This window comes from Rhyacophila brunnea, unplaced genomic scaffold (genome assembly GCF_057557595.1).
Source record: "Rhyacophila brunnea isolate RB1 unplaced genomic scaffold, BYU_Rbru_1.0 scaffold_11, whole genome shotgun sequence".
Lineage (NCBI taxonomy): Eukaryota > Metazoa > Arthropoda > Insecta > Trichoptera > Rhyacophilidae > Rhyacophila > Rhyacophila brunnea.
Window position 1 is genome coordinate 31,704,824 of NW_028232763.1, and position 19,799 is coordinate 31,724,622.

A 19,799-nucleotide genomic window follows, 5' to 3' on the forward strand; every position below is an offset into this window, starting at 1 on the left:
TAATAGTAAATGGCAATTTCCAAATTGCCTGGGCGCAGTTGATGGGAAACACATTGCAATCGTGCCACCTGCAGGCGCCGGCTCCCACTTTTATAATTACAAACATTTCCACAGCATTGTTTTGATGGCGATTGCAAATGCTAATTATGAATTTATTTATGTTGATGTTGGAACAAATGGACGTATTTCTGATGGAGGCGTACTGAGAAAATCTGATTTTTTCAAACGTTTAGACGAAGGCAGATTAAAAATACCTGCACCAAAAAAACCTACTGCTAATTCTGATGCACTGCCATTTGTTTATATTGGCGATGAAGCCTTTGCATTACGTAACGATTTCATAAAGCCGTATTCACAAAGGCAATTAAATCACAGTAAAAGAATATATAATTATCGGACATGCAGAGCCAGGCGAATTATAGAAAATGTTTTTGGCATTTTAGCTGCTAGATTCCGCATTTTTCAAGCTCCAATAAACATGAAAATTGAAAATATCAATACAGTTGTATTAACTTGCTGTGTGCTGCACAACTTTCTTCGTCGCAAATCAACACATACTTATACTCCTTCTCATGACCTTGATAGGGAAAATCCTGAGACAGGTTTAATAGAGCTTGGACTGAGGTCACAGGACACCTTAGCGCCTTTGGAAGCAACGACTAATCGGAACTCGACTGCCAATGCTAAGAAAGCGCGAGGAGATTTCGAAAAATATTTTAATACTACCGGGGCTGTCACATGGCAAGAAAGTATGATAAGCAATAGATAAATTAAACCAATGTAACAATTTAGTTAAAATGTTTTACCTCAATACAATCTTCGTTGTTTAACGAGTTGGAGTAACTCTCATCAGGAGACATGTTTTCCAAATCGTCCACCATGCTGGATATTGAGCTCGATTCTGTAAAACAAAATGTAAATTGTTAAAATACAACATAATACTCAAACTTGTTTTTTATTATCTCTCCCCTAAGTACCCATTCCTTCATACGGTTAATATTGATATTGGTATAATTGGTGTAATCCAGTATATCGGGTATTTTCAAAATGTGTTTTCCGCTGTATTCCTCATATCCAAACTGTACCATTAATTTTGATTGATGATTGACGATTTATTGATTGTCTCTGAAGGAACCTAACTCGAGCGATTTTTGATTTTATGATCATTTCTTTTCTTCTTCTTTCGACCATGTCCGATCATAATATGGACCTCCACGGAGTGGAGGTTTGTATTGACAGATTTTGTTTTTACGAGAAATGGATGTCAGCCACTTGCTCAACATATTAGGTCCATACTCTGACTCATACACAAATTGAAATTCAATGTGTACTTGTCAGACCCAGGATTTGAACCTGGGACCCGACCACGACTCAATAAGCCGCGCTTCCACCGCCATGATCGTACCTATATATTATTATTTCTTACCTACCTCAGCAAAGAATAAATAATTTTATTGTGACTAGAAATGATTCATAGCTGTATGTTTTAATTGCTTAATAGTAGCTAATCTAATGCGATGTCACTTTCAGAGATACGACAATGTCATAGTCTGCACGTGTATAATAAATAGCTTTAAAGCATTCCCTCGTACCTATATATTATTATTATTTATTACCTACCTCGGCAAAGAATAAGAAATTTTATTGTGACTAGAAATGATTCATAGCTGTATGTTTTAATTGCTTAATAGTAGCTAATCTAATGCGATGTCACTTTCAGAGCTAGGTACGACAATTTCATAATCTGCACGTGTATAATAAATAGCTTTAAAGCATTCCTACGTACCTTCCATTTGGTCGTTCAAGAACTCCAAATTTTTATAGTACCACAGTTTGGGTAGATAAACTGCGTCTGTGCCGGTTCCGCTTCGATATGATGTCCTTACTTTATTTCTCTCCTTTCTGTAACCCGACCTCAATGTCTGTATTTTCTTTTTAACATCGTCGACCCTTGCCTGCGGCTCCACCTTGATTAAAATCTCCAAAAGTTCCGCATACGCCAAGGACTTGGCATCACGATTCTTGTATAGTGGGCTGGTCGTCTTCCACAACGATGGGTTGTCTTTAAAACAACTAATAAAATCTTCCAAGAAACTTTTCGAATGCACTCGTAGATCTACCATTGTTGTTATCGATGTGAGATGTCCGAACACTTTGAATGACAGTAAAATAATGATGGCGCTGTCGTCCGTCGGCATAGATATAAATAATGTGACGGTAAAGCGTGGTGAACGTACGAATTTCAGCGGCTCGGCGAGTAAAATATCAAACATGTTTGAAATCCAACGAGCCTGGTCTGCGGATTAAAAAGTCCGCAGACCTGGGGTGCTCCACGCGAAAAAAAAGTCCGAAGACTGTAAATCGTCTGACTTGCGTGCCAATGGAGCGCCGGCATTAAATTTTAGAAACAGTGGTGATTAGTGGCCTTAAATTATTTTTCTGATGCTTGTAAAAAGATTACCTAAAAAACATTTTAATATAAAACTGACTGAAATGTTGTTTTTGTTCCAACCGAAACACATATTAGATTTCAAATTATAACCTCACAATTTTGACATTTCTTATTTCTGATATAAATTGACCCGTAAAAATGTCTCTGTGGAAGGTAATTATTGACAAATAAAAGTTTTTCCAGTAATTTTAAAAATTCACTTATATTATCGATATCAAAATGCTACATATTATAAACATTTAGTTGGTAATATTTGAATTAAAATGTTTCAACTTACCATAATAATAATATAACCTATAGATGAGTAAATGTAACACAATGCTTGAAGCATAAACAACAAAATGCAATCTGTGTTCAAATGTATCCAACTTTTTCAGATATGCAGATTGGGTTTGCTTCAAACTAGACAAATACTGACTCCGTTGAGTATTGCACGAAAGCCTTACTCCAGCGATCTCTATGAGCCTGATTATCTACAGGCAAGTTACCTTATGATGTAAACACATTAATTATCAGTTTTATAATATTAAACGAGAGCCAGCTGGCTCAGCTAGTATTAAATTAATTCTCACACAAAAATTTTTGAAAGTTCATTTCGAATGATCAGTGGGTTACACAATACTTACTGGTTGAGGCCCATTTCTGCTGACAAATGGACACCTACAGAATATTATTCGAACATACATATTTTGACAACATCTCATCCATATACCCATAAAAAAAAACCTTTTTAGAAACAAATACGCTAGCCAACCATAAACCTCTAACTGCTGGATTCACGCTAGTGTGCTTTTAGGCTTTATCGCCATAAAAGTAGGTTTCCTTCAACATCTTTGGTTACAACAACAATTCAACTAAGAAATAATTTTTAATTGACCTACGAACAGTCCAAAGGGTGAGGACGCGCATTATTGAGATAAAAAATCTACGACACCCGTTACCAACCTGTCACATTTATTATACTGTAGTATTAATATTTTTTTGTTAGCTACTGTATAATAATAATCTCAACCAGCGCAGCTATTCTAACATATCACTTAACACCCAAAAAGTGATAAATGTGATATATCACAGTTATCGTTTTATGTATTCAGGCAGCTAATTACCATAAGAAGTTAACTTTCAAAAATGATACCTTTTAACACCCCCTCTTGGCTGCGTTAACTTTTAGGACGAAATAGAGTAAGTCAATTACATATTGAGATGCGAGATGTGACTATTTTGAAAAATAATGACCATGGTCAATTTATAGTGCCCCGCGAGCTGTCAAATTTCGAGTGACAAGTAGTGACATATTTTTTTTAATACATACTGCACTGCCTTTACTTTCGGCTGTATGGATATTATCCGTGGCTCTATCCGACTGATTTTCTCTTAGGGATGCTTACATACTGTAGCTTAAAATTTAGAAGGGATCTTAATTTAGCTACAAATTTTTTCAGACTTATACGCGGCGTAGATGTGAACTCTGCCATTCTTGGTGGTGTTGGCTTGTGTGTCTCTGATAATTACTTAAGGAATCGAGGGCATCCGTTGTTTGTTCTCCCACGGTGCAGAACTAACCTGCCATTAGTAATGCCAATTGGGAGGGCAATAACCATGTTTAATGAAATCACTTCGGATATTGATATATTGGTGAAGAATATAGAGGGTGAATTTAGGTGGACGTTGTTTTTTAAATTCTTAAAATAGGGTCTGCTTAACTCATCCGGTGTACTTCCTTGTACCTATATACTTAATATTTTATGTATTTACACATTTATACTGTAGAATAACTTAATACTGATCTATCTCTTGTGTTATGTACATAAAACTGTTTTAATAATATTTCTTTGTTTCTAAATGTCATGTTGTGAACGTCTTAAACTTATAATATGTAATGTCCACAATATGTAAAATAAATAAATTGAATTGAAATTGATATGTTCAATTCTTGTTTGATATTTCATTACAAAATTTTAGAGTTCGGATGGAAAAACCATAGGCGCCTGCACGAGCATACCTGAATTTGACAGAGCTTCGTAAATAAGAGATGTATTACACACGACTGGCGTACCAACTTAAATTTTTGCCATGTTATGAATTACCAATTATGGTAAATAACCACCTTGTGTATGGAATTGCTTCCATGTTAATTTGAAGAATAGCTCTGCTGAAATGATACCTGAGCTGAACATAAAAACTTTTCCAACAATTACTCTTATTATTAAGCAGAGATTCTATTAAATTTCTTCTAATCTACTGAAATTTTTTGTTTTCTGTCTTCAGTACATGATACCAGAGATACCTGAGTACGACAGCCTAAACATTCAATTGAAGGGATATGATTTTGTCATACTTGAAAACTTTCAGAAGTTTGTGCACAGAGCGGCAGATACATTAGAATTGGATATTGACGAAGGGTAATTAAGAATATTTATCTTTTTGTCGAATCATCACCAGTGTATTGATGTGAGGTTTTATGGTACGTTTACATTTGACACTAATATCGTCATATTTATGTATGACACCATATTCACTTAAGTGTAAACAGTAAGTATATTTGTATCTGCCACTTATTTTGCGTGTGTCGACTCTCACCTACCACTTATTCAATCTACTTATATACGCAAATGTAAACACCGCGTATTCGACAAGTTCGAACTTGGAGGGATATATCACCGAAGTTGGACCACCGTCTACTTTTATGTCAAGTACCTGACACAATATTCGTAGTTTGACAGGTACCTAGTGAATTGCATATGTATATTTCTAAAACAACGGACAATCAATAATCATAGGTACACCATGAATGTATGCCCAACGTTTACGTTAATAAATGTACTGTAGCGATCTGTCAAAAATCATAGACAATGAGAAATAAATCGGATGTGCCGTGTTCTATGGATTTTGTTCGAAAATAAAATATCGCTTGTTCTCGGCACATACGATTAATTCTGATGCACTCTGTGAAGAAAAAATGCGCTTCAAATGGTATTACCTAATTCATTTTGGCCCACACCTGCACTCGTATTAGGTACGATAATATTATATTGAATATGCAATGACGATCAAGTGCTAGATATCGCAATGTTACTGTTAATCGTTCTTCTACGCATTTCTGAATTGTGTGTCTTGTTTTTTGGCAAAAGGTCCAATCTTGCAAACTAAAGTTCACAAATTGAGTTGGATCTTCGATTTTAAACTCTGACATTAAACGGAAGGCACCTAGTTCTTCTCGTCGCTGAATCCATTCCCGCACCCATCTAGACCATTTTTTCCTCCTTTTTGTTGCCAAAAGACTTAAAATAATAACACTCGCTGCTTTCTTTTTTAACATTCCCATATTGACAACTGACATAACGTTTTTGAGAAGTATACAAAATAAGTGTCCGAATAAATTACAATATCATATGTAAACACCGCATATATTTATTCCAATGTTGCCATTGAATAAAGTGTCGAGACTTTATTTCAACGAGAAGTATACCAGAATTTTATGTCAGATCCATGCAGGTGTAAACAGTAAATGAAATTTTATGTCCGACACATAAAATAAGTATAATGGTATAAGTGTCAGATGTAAACGTACCATTAAAGATTAACCAAACTCGAAACATAAATTTCGGCCCCTTCGGACCAAAGAAATGTATCTCATTTTTCTCTACTTTACAGAAGACACCAAACACAAGTAAATTTATATTCCACAGACATTAACAAGAAGGTGTTTTCAAGAGATACGTATTGAAATATCTTCTATCTGTTGAGTTTCTTTGTTATTTAACTTAATATGTTAATTTTATATCCAGTACCATCATGGCCCCCACATCCTGAAGCGGGCCCCCAAACTAGGATGTTTGGCAGGCCCCCCTACTTATTACTAAAGGTAAAGGCAGTGTGAAGCGCTGCAGTAGCGTTTTCCAAATGGTGTAGGTATGCGTTAAAATTAAGGTGTATTTTTAGCGATTTTAATAATATGTACATCCATTTGAATTATGGAGTTATCGAGTATCGGCACACAATTAAAAATTACATCGTACAACTAATTATTATTGACATTATTGAAGTAAAATAGCGCTGCAGGCGACTTTTTTTACTGTTAGAGCAAATTTGTGATCTCTGCTTATCTCACTTATCTGGTCGACTCGCCATGCCGGACCCTTCCTGAGCCCAGGCCCCCAGGCTAGAGCCCTGTCGGCCCCCTCTTTGTGGGGGCCATGAGTACCATACGTAACTAAAAATTGCCAATTTTGAATGTGTCTTACGAAAATTAACCACACAGACGTGCAATAGTGTGTGTTGCAACCTTCAAATACACCAATATTGAACGAGTATCAGTACATAAATCGAGAGCAGTTGTCAGAATGAAGATCAAGCGTATTCTTGACACGTGTTTAAGGTTATCCCATATTCTTCCACGCTCGAGATCGGTTGCCTGTTACTCCACACCCATTGTGTATTTCAGTGCCCATTATTTCTGAGTTCCCTGAATGTTACATCTTCTACATAGTCAGCACTACAAACCAACTGTCTTGGACACCTCCAGGAAGCATTTCCATGGCCTCAATGGATATTATTGTTTGAAGTACTCGGCTTCACACGAGGTGGCTTAATTGATTGATATACATTTATCTACAAAACAATAATAATTACATTCTTTAATATTAAAATATCTGTATCTAGGCATACAACATGTCAAAATGAAAATAATTTTGACAGCCAAGTTGAACAAAAGAAATTAAAATCAAATCCAAAATATGCAAACTTTATTTGTTGTGAATATTCAAAATTGGAATTGGCAGGAAAGGTAATTCAAACAAACTTTGTATTTTTTACCACGTTTTTATTCTTGTTTGTCCAGTACAAATTTTTTCTTGTTTGTCCAAGATTTGTATTGGACGATTGAAGATTTTTAACTAACTTCCCGACTAGCTAGACATTTGAAACTTTTAGAATATATCAGAAAACGATGACAATGCATTCTTTTAATACTTTTAGCCATCTTTAAGCAGAATTGAATTCATTTTCAGTTAATTCCGTATTGTATGGAAAGTTATTTCGGAAAAAAAATCGTTAAAAGTAGAGCACTATTATTGGTTGCTAAGGGGGTCCTAGCAACTAAATTATTAATATATACGTGCGTTACTATGAAAATCAATATGAAATGTCAAAATGACATTTCAGTATTCTATATTTATTCAGTATTTCTATCAAGTACAAAAAAAAGTATTTATTAATACATAGAATTGTCAAGTTTATATGATTCAACAGAATATTTAAAAATGTGGTAAGTATATAAAAAGTTCTTTTTATCTTGTAATTATTATATGTAGATGTCAGTTGAGGCCAAGTAGGAAAAGAAAATCAAACAAACATATTTCGACTTTAATATTATATAGAAGACTACATAATATATCGACATTTCAAATATTTTCCATCCGTACATAAATACTATCCAACAAAGAAGATTTAGGCAAAAGCCGCAAGGCGCTGTTTTCAACTAAATGGGAGGAGCTTGTTAGTTTATAATGGAATTGCGGTTAAAAATGGGAGAAGTTTGTTAGTTCATAGTTTTAACACGTAGACAAGAAGATGTTGTTCGAGTATAGCTACCACCTTTCTAATATACAGAATATTATTTTTCCTGGGGCTACTAATTCAATCACACTAAAGATGTTCCGGAATTGGAATTGAAATGTTGTAATATGAATAAATTTTTAAAAAAAATTTTAGTTGGGCGACACCGCCGAAAAAATTAAAAGTCCAAAGGTACAAGTCTTTGAGTACAGCCGTGGATGAGGAGTATCAATTGACAGTCTACGAAAGAAACGTTCAAGTGAGCGACGTCCCTTCCAATAAGTTGCCCATCTTACTGAGGATCATTCAGACAGCCATCCCCGAAGGAGTATCACTTCAAGTTCATGAAGCCACTGAAGAACAGCAAGAGATCAGATATGTTCCCGATAATGAATTATTAACCCTCAAGCAGCAACTCGATGAAATGGGAGGTCCCAGAGAGAACAAGTCCAAGGCGAAGTATTAAAATATTTAAGGCATATCTTGCTAAATTGTTACATAGTTAAGTATTTATATTGTTATAAGTTGTCGTCAATAAAGGTAGTAAACTCATTCTTTCTATTTCTTTATTTGTTTTTTAAATAAACACCTATATGCGCCTATATTTTTTTTTTTACTCCACAAATTATTACAAAGCTTCTACGCTAGCAGTGTTCGATATTCCTTCCGGCAAGGAGGGGTCAGCAAGCAAGGCAGCATTAAGCAATCCTTGTCCAACACTCAAGTGGCCGCGCCTTATTTCTAGAGCTGCCAGATTGTTGAGGGCGGCTGCGTGAGATGGATCCACTCCGATACACAATCGAAGGCATTGTACAGCTAGGTTTACATCGCCAATAGTCTGAAAATTAACAATAAAATTGTGATATAATATTATATTAACATTTGCGAAACATGATATTATTTTCATTGCTTCCGAATATAAAAACTTCAATTGCTTTGGGAAAAAACTACAGTCTTTTTAGATGTCAGTTCTGTTGTCCGTTCAGTCGAGGTTTTTGTTTTGGAACGGCAGTGTATTTAGATGATCAGTTTCGTTGTCCGTTCAGTTGGGAAACGGCGATGTGTATTTACATATTTTTTATTCACTAAATTGAATATGAATATTATATTAGGTATCGCAGTAGACTCAGTACAAATTTATAAGAAGGTTGTGTGTAGAACGGCTCAAAAATAATAGCCCTAAAAGATTAAATACAAATAAATTTAATTAAAAAAAAATATATTTTGTCAGTTTAAATGTATAATAAATACAATACAAATAAGATATTATCTTAGTGAAATCAAAAACATAAAGTTTCATTAAAAATATGACTCACCACTCGTTTTTAATGAAAAAACAAAACAGGTAGGCCTATCAGAGATGGATTAATATGGATACTGGTACTGCCAGATATAAATAACTAATCTTCATCTGACGATGTTGGTGATGATACGTTTCCTTTTTTCTGCATCAATTCTTTTCATAGACGTCAGTGACACTCCTGTAACTTCTGCAACACTACAATATACGTCTTTCGCTTTTGCGTGAAATTTCCTAAAAAAATCTATTGCATTCGCAATAATTTCCTTACTCTGCCGATTCAAAGGAATACCACGTCCAATTTTTGATGACATTGTGGAAATATGCGGATAAAGATATTACATGTAATAATAAGAATTAATGTAGGTAGTTGGAAATTAAAAAAAGAAAATGTCCGAATAACGTGTAAATATATTCAAGCGTGTTGTTTTTAGACCACACTGTAATGTAATAACAATTTTGACATCCTCACACTTCGAACACTATTTGGGTACTGACTATTTATATCGGCCAAACAAAAAAAATTGGATAACCGCCTTAAATATTAAATTTACCTCTTTTCTTACCTATATTTGAATAAATAATAATATTTCAATCGAAATTAGAAAAGTATTATTAAAAATACGGCAAATAATAAAATAATAATGGAAATAATAAGTAATTTACACGTTAATTTAACTGGCAAGTCTAAAAACGGATACAATAACTGATGGAAAAATTCCATCCTGTCACGTCTTTGTTTCGGTTTCAGTCGTCTGCCGCTTCAGTTTTGCATTAACACATTAGTTTAACTGACAACTCGACTGATCGGACAGCAAAACTGACTGTTTAAAAGCACCTTTTGTCGCTAAGCTGAGATAGATGGTGTTTGTAACGAATTTTTATGAGGTCACGAAATGGTACAATGAAATCTTATCATTTATGAATTAACATATCTGAAATAATTAACGGGCTTAGGCGCCTTTGGGGATTGAGCGCACACTTGAATACCACTGGTATAACGTGTACCGAATGTATGCTGTATAGCTCACCAAAGCGAGATGCGATAAGTTGTACCAAAGAGAGGCACACACTTGAGGTTCCGATGCGAGCAGCAGAGCCCTTCTGAAGCAGGCGATGGTTAAGTCCCAGTGCTGGGCGCGGAGGCAGCATAGCGCCACATTGTTAAATACTTCTGCAGAATACGCGCCCATTGCTAACACACGCCTAAAATTAATCAAATCTTTAACACAGTTGAATAATTGGAAACTGAATGTCTTCTCAAATAACTTAATCATTAATTCAGTCATGGAACATTCTAATAAATTATTTGACAAAGTGTTGCTCACCTGTAGTAACGAAGAGCCATCTCCGGTTGATCATTGTAAAAATGGTGTACAGCAATACTGGCTATAGCTTCTGTATTCATGGCGTCCTTAGTGACCACTGATCGGTAAACCTTCACAGACTGAGGCAAGTCTCCAATGGCCTCTAATAATCGTGCCTAAAGTCAGAAATAATATATCAACTGCGGTTATTCACAAAACGTGGAACGATAAATTTAATACTCAAAGCATAATATAAAGTGTATTTTTTAATACACTCGTATGGATCACATGGATCGCCCTTAATCACATTAGGAGGATATGTATAAAAAATTAGTATGTTGGTTAATTTGTGTCTCCAAAATAAAGCCAATTTAGAACGCCCCATTGTTTCTGAGCACAAAATAATTAATATTGTCAAACCTGCTCAGTCAAGAGGCCAATGTCTCCGGGAAAGTTTTTCTCCCCGGTGCGACAGATGTCCAATGCCGCCTGAGGTTGATCGAGTGCCCGGCAAGTCCTGGCAAGCCTCAGACATGTGTCTGGCCGCGGACTCTGCTGGAGGGCACTTCTCATCTGCTGAGAAGACTCGCGCCACAGATTCAAGGCAGAGTAGCACTTACCTAAGGCCACTTTCCACCACCAGTCCGACATATTACAGGCCTGTGTTGCTTGAACTGCTAGCTCCATTGCCTAGTATTTAAAAATAATAGATCAACTATTGCAATTCTTTTCAAGATATTTTTTAAGATATATCTAAATATTATTTATTACCCTTGAGATGTTTATGCATGCGTAAAACCTTGTCTGGAAACCGTGAATTGATGTATCGGAAATATATGGCCGTATATTAAAGACCATCCAACCTCTTTGTGTCGAATAGTACTGACATAAAATTCATGTCTAAATAAAACACGGCTCTTGACGGTTTACACTTTACAGGAAGTCAGCAGCAAATAATTTTTGAAAATAGTCAATATACTGGATTATTTATTCTTGAATTCATGAATTTTGCCAAAATCAGCTATGAAAATTGAATTAATGTTCATATTGAATCTAATAAAGTTGGAGACCGTATAGTATACGGTCATCTGTATCCAATAGAAAGCTCACGGCGTACAATTTACATCTAACCGTGTAAAACGACGCAGCATCGTTTGTGTGGTATATTCCGTATACGCTGTCCACATAAACAAAAACCACTGCATATGTATGGACACATTGAATATGGAAGCGTTTTATGCAAGAAGCACAGCTTAACATTTATGAAAAAATTTATTGTATAGTAATATACAATGTAGATACAACCTTGATTGTATTTCATAGATTTAATGAAGTTTAAAAACCAATGACATTTTTTGTATTGGTTAGTTTATTTATGTGGGTTTGTTAGATCAAAAAAGGTATATTTATCAATAAGATAAAAAGAAAACTTTAATTACATGTCTATAGTCGCCTTCATGGTAGTAAAGATATTCAAAAATAGGCTTAGCAGTAGCATTGTCCCTGGCCAGTTTGTGCATGTCCAAGCTGGCCGCCTGCACCAGTACTTCGCCCTTGTTGGGAGCGGCCGTGCCGAGTCTTACGGCGCGAGCGTGCGCAGTGGCAAGAGATGCACGTGCTGTGCCAGGAGTGCGAGCGGTTCCTGCTGTTCGAGCCGTCCGAGCAGTGCGGATGCCTGATGTCATTGTAGGACGCCCTGTTCCGGGCCTTCTCTGTTAATTAAATTTCATACCAATAAAATATGTAAAAGATAAATTTAATCTTTTTTTTCTTTTCTTAATTAAAAGGATTTATTTCTACCAGATTATACACATTTATATTTAGAATAAATTACTTGGGGTTGATGTACATATTAAATCGAAAGAATGTATGAAAAATAAAACGACCATCATAACAACCACTTAATACATTTTTCTGAGTTGGCCGGAATCATTTTATACACATTTTATTATTCTTTTTCATCTCCATTAATTTTTATGTGTTGTTATTGCCATATTCTGGTAACATATCTACAGCTATATGACACATGGTTATCATAAAAATCCTAAATCTCCATCTAAAAATCCATATCTAAAATGGGAATAATTTTCATCAGATGATTTTGACTTATTCTAGAAAACGTGTCCAACTTTACTGTAGAGATATTGTATTTAGCGGTGTATTCTGTTTATAAACAATATTGCTGAATATCCAATATGAAAATGAATAACAAGAGTAGGTAGCGTTACCTAAAACCAGATTCAATGTTGTACTATAATTTTGGTTGTTTTGTATAATGCTTAAAATTCTAAAGCTCTTGACCTGGAGAATATTATTATTATAACATAACGTGCAGCTCAATAATTTTGACAAATTAATAAGCCGCAGACAAAGTGTTCTATATTTTTGCGGAAATAGGTACCTACAGACCTACAAACTTATCTGAAGAATGGGATGGGGGAGCCACTGTCGAAAACTACCTAATCAAGACACGTAACTGGACAAAATCTGACATTCAAATGATATTTTCAAAATGGCGTCCTATGGTAGTTTGTAGTTCCATTTTTGGCCATTCTAAAGATAAGTTTGTAGCTCTGTACTATAACTTTTTGTAAAATGTACTATAGCTTTTGTGTGAATGGTGGCAGCATAAGTAGGTACCTACAATACTATAATTTTAATTTCGCGAAAAATGTAAAATAGTAAGTTATACTATAATTTGACCCCAAATATGCTCAAAAAATAATCATGAAGGAGAAAAATGTTCCATGTAGGTAGTTTTTTTCCAGACATATAATTTTTACACCTTTTGTAGAAGAAAAGATGGCAGCACTGACTCCAATCAGTGTTGCTAACCGTACTATAATTATTACAGTATTTGTCACAGAAAATTATTTCTGAGTTCCCTGGTACCTATTTGTACTCTTATTTTGGTCCACGTACTATGTACGATATAATGCCGGCGCTCCATTGGCACGCAAGTCAGACGATTTACAGTCTTCGAACTTTTTTTTCGCGTGGAGCACCCCAGGTCTGCGGACTTTTTAATCCGCAGACCAGGCTCGTTGGATTTCAAACATGTTTGATATTTTACTCGCCGAGCCGCTGAAATTCGTACGTTCACCACGCTTTACCGTCACATTATTTATATCTATGCCGACGGACGACAGCGCCATCATTATTTTACTGTCATTCAAAGTGTTCGGACATCTCACATCGATAACAACAATGGTAGATCTACGAGTGCATTCGAAAAGTTTCTTGGAAGATTTTATTAGTTGTTTTAAAGACAACCCATCGTTGTGGAAGACGACCAGCCCACTATACAAGAATCGTGATGCCAAGTCCTTGGCGTATGCGGAACTTTTGGAGATTTTAATCAAGGTGGAGCCGCAGGCAAGGGTCGACGATGTTAAAAAGAAAATACAGACATTGAGGTCGGGTTACAGAAAGGAGAGAAATAAAGTAAGGACATCATATCGAAGCGGAGCCGGCACAGACGCAGTTTATCTACCCAAACTGTGGTACTATAAAAATTTGGAGTTCTTGAACGACCAAATGGAAGGTACGTAGGAATGCTTTAAAGCTATTTATTATACACGTGCAGATTATGAAATTTTATAAAGTTATACTATAATTTGACCCCAAATATGCTCAAAAAATAATCATGAAGGAGAAAAATGTTCCATGTAGGTAGTTTTTTTCCAGACATATAATTTTTACACCTTTTGTAGAAGAAAAGATGGCAGCACTGACTCCAATCAGTGTTGCTAACCGTACTATAATTATTACAGTATTTGTCACAGAAAATTATTTCTGAGTTCCCTGGTACCTATTTGTACTCTTATTTTGGTCCACGTACTATGTACGATATAATGCCGGCGCTCCATTGGCACGCAAGTCAGACGATTTACAGTCTTCGAACTTTTTTTTCGCGTGGAGCACCCCAGGTCTGCGGACTTTTTAATCCGCAGACCAGGCTCGTTGGATTTCAAACATGTTTGATATTTTACTCGCCGAGCCGCTGAAATTCGTACGTTCACCACGCTTTACCGTCACATTATTTATATCTATGCCGACGGACGACAGCGCCATCATTATTTTACTGTCATTCAAAGTGTTCGGACATCTCACATCGATAACAACAATGGTAGATCTACGAGTGCATTCGAAAAGTTTCTTGGAAGATTTTATTAGTTGTTTTAAAGACAACCCATCGTTGTGGAAGACGACCAGCCCACTATACAAGAATCGTGATGCCAAGTCCTTGGCGTATGCGGAACTTTTGGAGATTTTAATCAAGGTGGAGCCGCAGGCAAGGGTCGACGATGTTAAAAAGAAAATACAGACATTGAGGTCGGGTTACAGAAAGGAGAGAAATAAAGTAAGGACATCATATCGAAGCGGAGCCGGCACAGACGCAGTTTATCTACCCAAACTGTGGTACTATAAAAATTTGGAGTTCTTGAACGACCAAATGGAAGGTACGTAGGAATGCTTTAAAGCTATTTATTATACACGTGCAGATTATGAAATTGTCGTACCTAGCTCTGAAAGTGACATCGCATTAGATTAGCTACTATTAAGCAATTAAAACATACAGCTATGAATCATTTCTAGTCACAATAAAATTTCTTATTCTTTGCCGAGGTAGGTAATAAATAATAATAATATATAGGTACGAGGGAATGCTTTAAAGCTATTTATTATACACGTGCAGACTATGACATTGTCGTATCTCTGAAAGTGACATCGCATTAGATTAGCTACTATTAAGCAATTAAAACATACAGCTATGAATCATTTCTAGTCACAATAAAATTTCTTATTCTTTGCCGAGGTAGGTAATAAATAATAATAATATATAGGTACGAGGGAATGCTTTAAAGCTTTTTATTATACACGTGCAGACTATGACATTGTCGTATCTCTGAAAGTGACATCGCATTAGATTAGCTACTATTAAGCAATTAAAACATACAGCTATGAATCATTTCTAGTCACAATAAAATTATTTATTCTTTGCTGAGGTAGGTAAGAAATAATAATATATAGGTACGATCATGGCGGTGGAAGCGCGGCTTATTGAGTCGTGGTCGGGTCCCAGGTTCAAATCCTGGGTCTGACAAGTACACATTGAATTTCAATTTGTGTATGAGTCAGAGTATGGACCTAATATGTTGAGCAAGTGGCTGACATCCATTTCTCGTAAAAACAAAATCTGTCAATACAAACCTCCACTCCGTGGAGGTCCATATTATGATCGGACATGGTCGAAAGAAGAAGAAAAGAAATGATCATAAAATCAAAAATCGCTCGAGTTAGGTTCCTTCAGAGACAATCAATAAATCGTCAATCATCAATCAAAATTAATGGTACAGTTTGGTTATGAGGAATACAGCGGAAAACACATTTTGAAAATACCCGATATACTGGATTACACCAATTATACCAATATCAATATTAACCGTATGAAGGAATGGGTACTTAGGGGAGAGATAATAAAAAACAAGTTTGAGTATTATGTTGTATTTTAACAATTTACATTTTGTTTTACAGAATCGAGCTCAATATCCAGCATGGTGGACGATTTGGAAAACATGTCTCCTGATGAGAGTTACTCCAACTCGTTAAACAACGAAGATTGTATTGAGGTAAAACATTTTAACTAAATTGTTACATTGGTTTAATTTATCTATTGCTTATCATACTTTCTTGCCATGTGACAGCCCCGGTAGTATTAAAATATTTTTCGAAATCTCCTCGCGCTTTCTTAGCATTGGCAGTCGAGTTCCGATTAGTCGTTGCTTCCAAAGGCGCTAAGGTGTCCTGTGACCTCAGTCCGAGCTCTATTAAACCTGTCTCAGGATTTTCCCTATCAAGGTCATGAGAAGGAGTATAAGTATGTGTTGATTTGCGACGAAGAAAGTTGTGCAGCACACAGCAAGTTAATACAACTGTATTGATATTTTCAATTTTCATGTTTATTGGAGCTTGAAAAATGCGGAATCTAGCAGCTAAAATGCCAAAAACATTTCTATAATTCGCCTGGCTCTGCATGTCCGATAATTATATATTCTTTTACTGTGATTTAATTGCCTTTGTGAATACGGCTTTATGAAATCGTTACGTAATGCAAAGGCTTCATCGCCAATATAAACAAATGGCAGTGCATCAGAATTAGCAGTAGGTTTTTTTGGTGCAGGTATTTTTAATCTGCCTTCGTCTAAACGTTTGAAAAAATCAGATTTTCTCAGTACGCCTCCATCAGAAATACGTCCATTTGTTCCAACATCAACATAAATAAATTCATAATTAGCATTTGCAATCGCCATCAAAACAATGCTGTGGAAATGTTTGTAATTATAAAAGTGGGAGCCGGCGCCTGCAGGTGGCACGATTGCAATGTGTTTCCCATCAACTGCGCCCAGGCAATTTGGAAATTGCCATTTACTATTAAATTCTTCTGCAATCGTCTCCATTTCTTCGTGCGTATCAGGGAACTGCAACAAAAAATAATCAACATTTTATTTACAGATAGAATATTCGCCTTCAACATCCACGTTGTCGACTACTCCAAGGTCGAATCTCAATAGAGCACCAGAACCCCCATCGTTCAAACGAAAAAAATCGAATGATAGCGCCAACAAAGTGTTAGAATTAATCACCGACAAACTAAGCAAGACTGAAGATGAATTTGATGTTTTTGGCAAAATGATGGCCATGAAACTACGATCGATGTCACAGGGACAAAGATTGCTGGCCGAGAAGCTGATGCATGAAGTTGCCTTTATGGGACAAAGTGACAAAATAATGCCAGCAACTACTGTTCATACTCAACCAGTTTATCGTATATTAAGCAAAAATGTACAAAAGCCGGTATAATAAATTAATGTTTTTTGTATGAATAAATATCTTGTAAAAAAATTTGTTTTTTTGTTTGTTTTTATGCCTATAAACCTTAGCTTAAGCGATACAACAAATGGTAAGTATTTGAGCTATGTTAGCAAACCTATATTATTATGTGGCCTCATTTAGAAATCAAATTCCATGCTTGCTTTTCGAAGAATATGACTAGTATTACAATACATTCAACAGGAATAATTAAGCAGCTTGCTTACAGCCTATATGGAGAGTCCTGGCTAGGTACAGCATTCTAATGGTCTATTGAATATTTAGCATGTCAACGATGGCCTTATTTGTGACTATATATATACCTATCTCAAATGCATCTTGTCTGCCATTCTTATGATGTTGCCGTCTATGATTTATATAGGTAAAACAATCCACTAAACGTTCACTTTATAAGACCAACCAATGTCTACTTGTTAATGATATATTTGTAAATTTGCCCAACTTTATTAGATGACGTATAATATAATACACACCTTGAAATATTCTCCTTTCAAAACGTCAATGATGACTTGGCAAGTTTCGGGAATTATCTTGCCCAGAGTTTGTCTTCCAATCGCAGTTCTATAATGCAAGTCAGTGAATGTTCCGCCGGCAGCCAAAAATCGCAGGGTTGCACATAATCTATCATGAGGAGAAATAGCTTCCCTCATCATAGTATTTTTTTTTTAATAAATGGGGAGACCAAATTATACAGTTCTGTGTATACATCCTCCGACATTCGCAAATAATTGCGGAAATCGCTCGGTTGCAAACGCAATTCTCGTATTAAATTTGTGTGGGATAATGTCGTTCGTTTCCTTATCCAATGTTTCACCCAGTATTTGTGTACCCTTTGCTTCGTTATTACATTATCTGCCACCCAATAACCCAAAAAACATAAAACGTCGGTATCATTTAACGCCATCACGATTTAACTGTCAGATATACGTATATTATCTATGCTGTCAAAGTCGACTGTTTTACTCGTCAAATTAATTATATACTCGTTTCGTTGAACGTCTGTTGGCCAGTAGCAGAACGTAGAAAAATCTGAAGACTTATTGTCGTCGGACTTTTGGCTCGCCAATGGAGCGCTGGCATAAAAAAGATATACCTAGTACGCTCAAAATACTATAATTTTGAATATCGGAAAAAATGTATTCTCATATTAAAGATGTAGGTAATGTTGACAATTAAAAATACGCCAAAAGTAATAAAATTTCAATATTTTCTTACTATAAATTGGTACAAAGTACTTTAATTTTATAATAGAAGAAAACTTGGCGAGCCAAGGTAAGAGTTCTTCAAAAAAGTAAAACAAACGCATATACTCTTCGATTTCATATTGAATTTCTTGAATTCTGCGGTAATGGTCCGAAGGACCTAAATTAAAAAAGGCCTCGGAATTTCTCAAAAATCAATCAGAGAATCAAAATAAAAATTCTATAGGTATCTACATTTTCAACGCGTACTGTAATTTCTTGGACCGCGTACTATAGTTCGGTGACAAAAGATGGCAGCACTAACTGCAATAGACAATAATTTAATTTCGATCCGAAAAATGTTATATTATCTATGAATGTTATTCCGCGGCAGTGATGCCAATCGTACTATAATTATAGTATTTGTACTATAATTTTGGCCCGCGTACTATGTACGATATAAAACAGGTATAGTACGCCCAAAATACTATAATTTTGAAAATTCGGAAAAATAGATAAAAATTAGCGGTAAAGCTGTTTGGGAGAACTAAAATACCTAACTTTTAATCTTTTGGCTAAAAAACAAGACGTTATTCACTTTCTATTTGAATTTTTGTCTAAAAAAAAGGATACGGTAATCACCTTACATCTGAATATTTTGCAAAAAAACGAGACGCTTATCACCTTACATTTCAATTTTTGTCTAAAAAACGAGACGTTAATCACCTTACAGTTGAATTTTTGTCTACAAAAACGAGACGTTAATTAAGTACTTTACATTTGAATTTTTGTCTAAATCTAAATTACTTTACGCGTATTTTTTGGAAATTGCAGTAAAGTATTCGTCATTCAACGCGTACTATATTTTTTGCCGAAATACTATAATTTTGGATGCTCGGTACAGTGTTGCCAACCGTACTATAATTATAGTATTTGTACTATAATTTTGGTCCGCGTACTATGTACGATATAAAATAGGTATAGTACGCCCAAAATACTATAATTTTTAATATCGTACTATAATTTAATATAAAAAGTACTATAATTTCGCATTTGCCATTTCGCAATCGAGTGGTCTTCGAAAATTTGGAAATCTGCGGCCCGCGGCG

The 19,799-nt window shown here is 35.4% G+C and overlaps 3 protein-coding genes across 4 annotated transcripts; 2 read left to right on the forward strand and 1 right to left on the reverse strand.

Moving 5' to 3' along the window:
* The first annotated feature begins 2,287 nt into the window (after positions 1–2,287).
* Positions 2,288–8,560, forward strand: mRpL48 (mitochondrial ribosomal protein L48). The gene is made up of 4 exons (XM_085960270.1): positions 2,288–2,605; positions 2,830–2,931; positions 4,721–4,854; positions 8,165–8,560. The coding sequence occupies exons 1-4, from the start codon at positions 2,591–2,593 to the stop codon at positions 8,472–8,474; spliced, it is 561 nt and encodes a 186-aa protein (XP_085816396.1). The 5' UTR covers positions 2,288–2,590; the 3' UTR covers positions 8,475–8,560.
* BBS8 (tetratricopeptide repeat protein 8) lies at positions 7,266–18,963 on the reverse strand. 2 transcript variants are annotated; one of them, XM_085960268.1, is made up of 6 exons: positions 14,320–14,347; positions 12,055–12,327; positions 11,036–11,305; positions 10,637–10,791; positions 10,340–10,514; positions 7,266–8,846 (listed from the first exon to the last, which is right to left on the reverse strand). In XM_085960268.1, exons 2-6 carry the CDS (start codon positions 12,298–12,300, stop codon positions 8,637–8,639), a joined length of 1,056 nt encoding a protein of 351 aa, XP_085816394.1. In that variant the 5' UTR covers positions 12,301–12,327; positions 14,320–14,347; the 3' UTR covers positions 7,266–8,636. The 2 variants fall into 2 exon arrangements, with proteins under 2 accessions (XP_085816394.1, XP_085816395.1); XM_085960269.1 differs by lacking the exon at positions 14,320–14,347 and adding an exon at positions 18,725–18,963 and having other exon boundaries at positions 8,588–8,846.
* On the forward strand, positions 15,574–17,514 carry LOC147078591 (uncharacterized). Its single transcript, XM_085960271.1, has 2 exons — positions 15,574–16,248; positions 17,132–17,514. Exons 1-2 carry the CDS (start codon positions 16,174–16,176, stop codon positions 17,477–17,479), a joined length of 423 nt encoding a protein of 140 aa, XP_085816397.1. The 5' UTR covers positions 15,574–16,173; the 3' UTR covers positions 17,480–17,514.
* Positions 18,964–19,799: the final 836 nt, after the last annotated feature.

Coding starts and splice junctions, on each gene's coding strand:
- mRpL48 (XM_085960270.1), top strand. Junction 2,932..4,720: donor ATGAGCCTGATTATCTACAG/GCAAGTTACCTT, acceptor TTCTGTCTTCAG/TACATGATACCAGAGATACC. Junction 4,855..8,164: donor GAATTGGATATTGACGAAGG/GTAATTAAGAAT, acceptor AAAAAATTTTAG/TTGGGCGACACCGCCGAAAA.
- BBS8 (XM_085960268.1), bottom strand. CDS start 12,300: ATGACATCAGGCATCCGCACTGCTCGGACGGCTCGAACAGCAGGAACC. Junction 11,306..12,054: donor ATGAAGGCGACTATAGACAT/GTAATTAAAGTT, acceptor TTTAAATACTAG/GCAATGGAGCTAGCAGTTCA. Junction 8,847..10,339: donor ACTTATCGCATCTCGCTTTG/GTGAGCTATACA, acceptor GTTAATTTTCAG/ACTATTGGCGATGTAAACCT.
- LOC147078591 (XM_085960271.1), top strand. CDS start 16,174: ATGGTGGACGATTTGGAAAACATGTCTCCTGATGAGAGTTACTCCAAC. Junction 16,249..17,131: donor ACAACGAAGATTGTATTGAG/GTAAAACATTTT, acceptor TTTTATTTACAG/ATAGAATATTCGCCTTCAAC.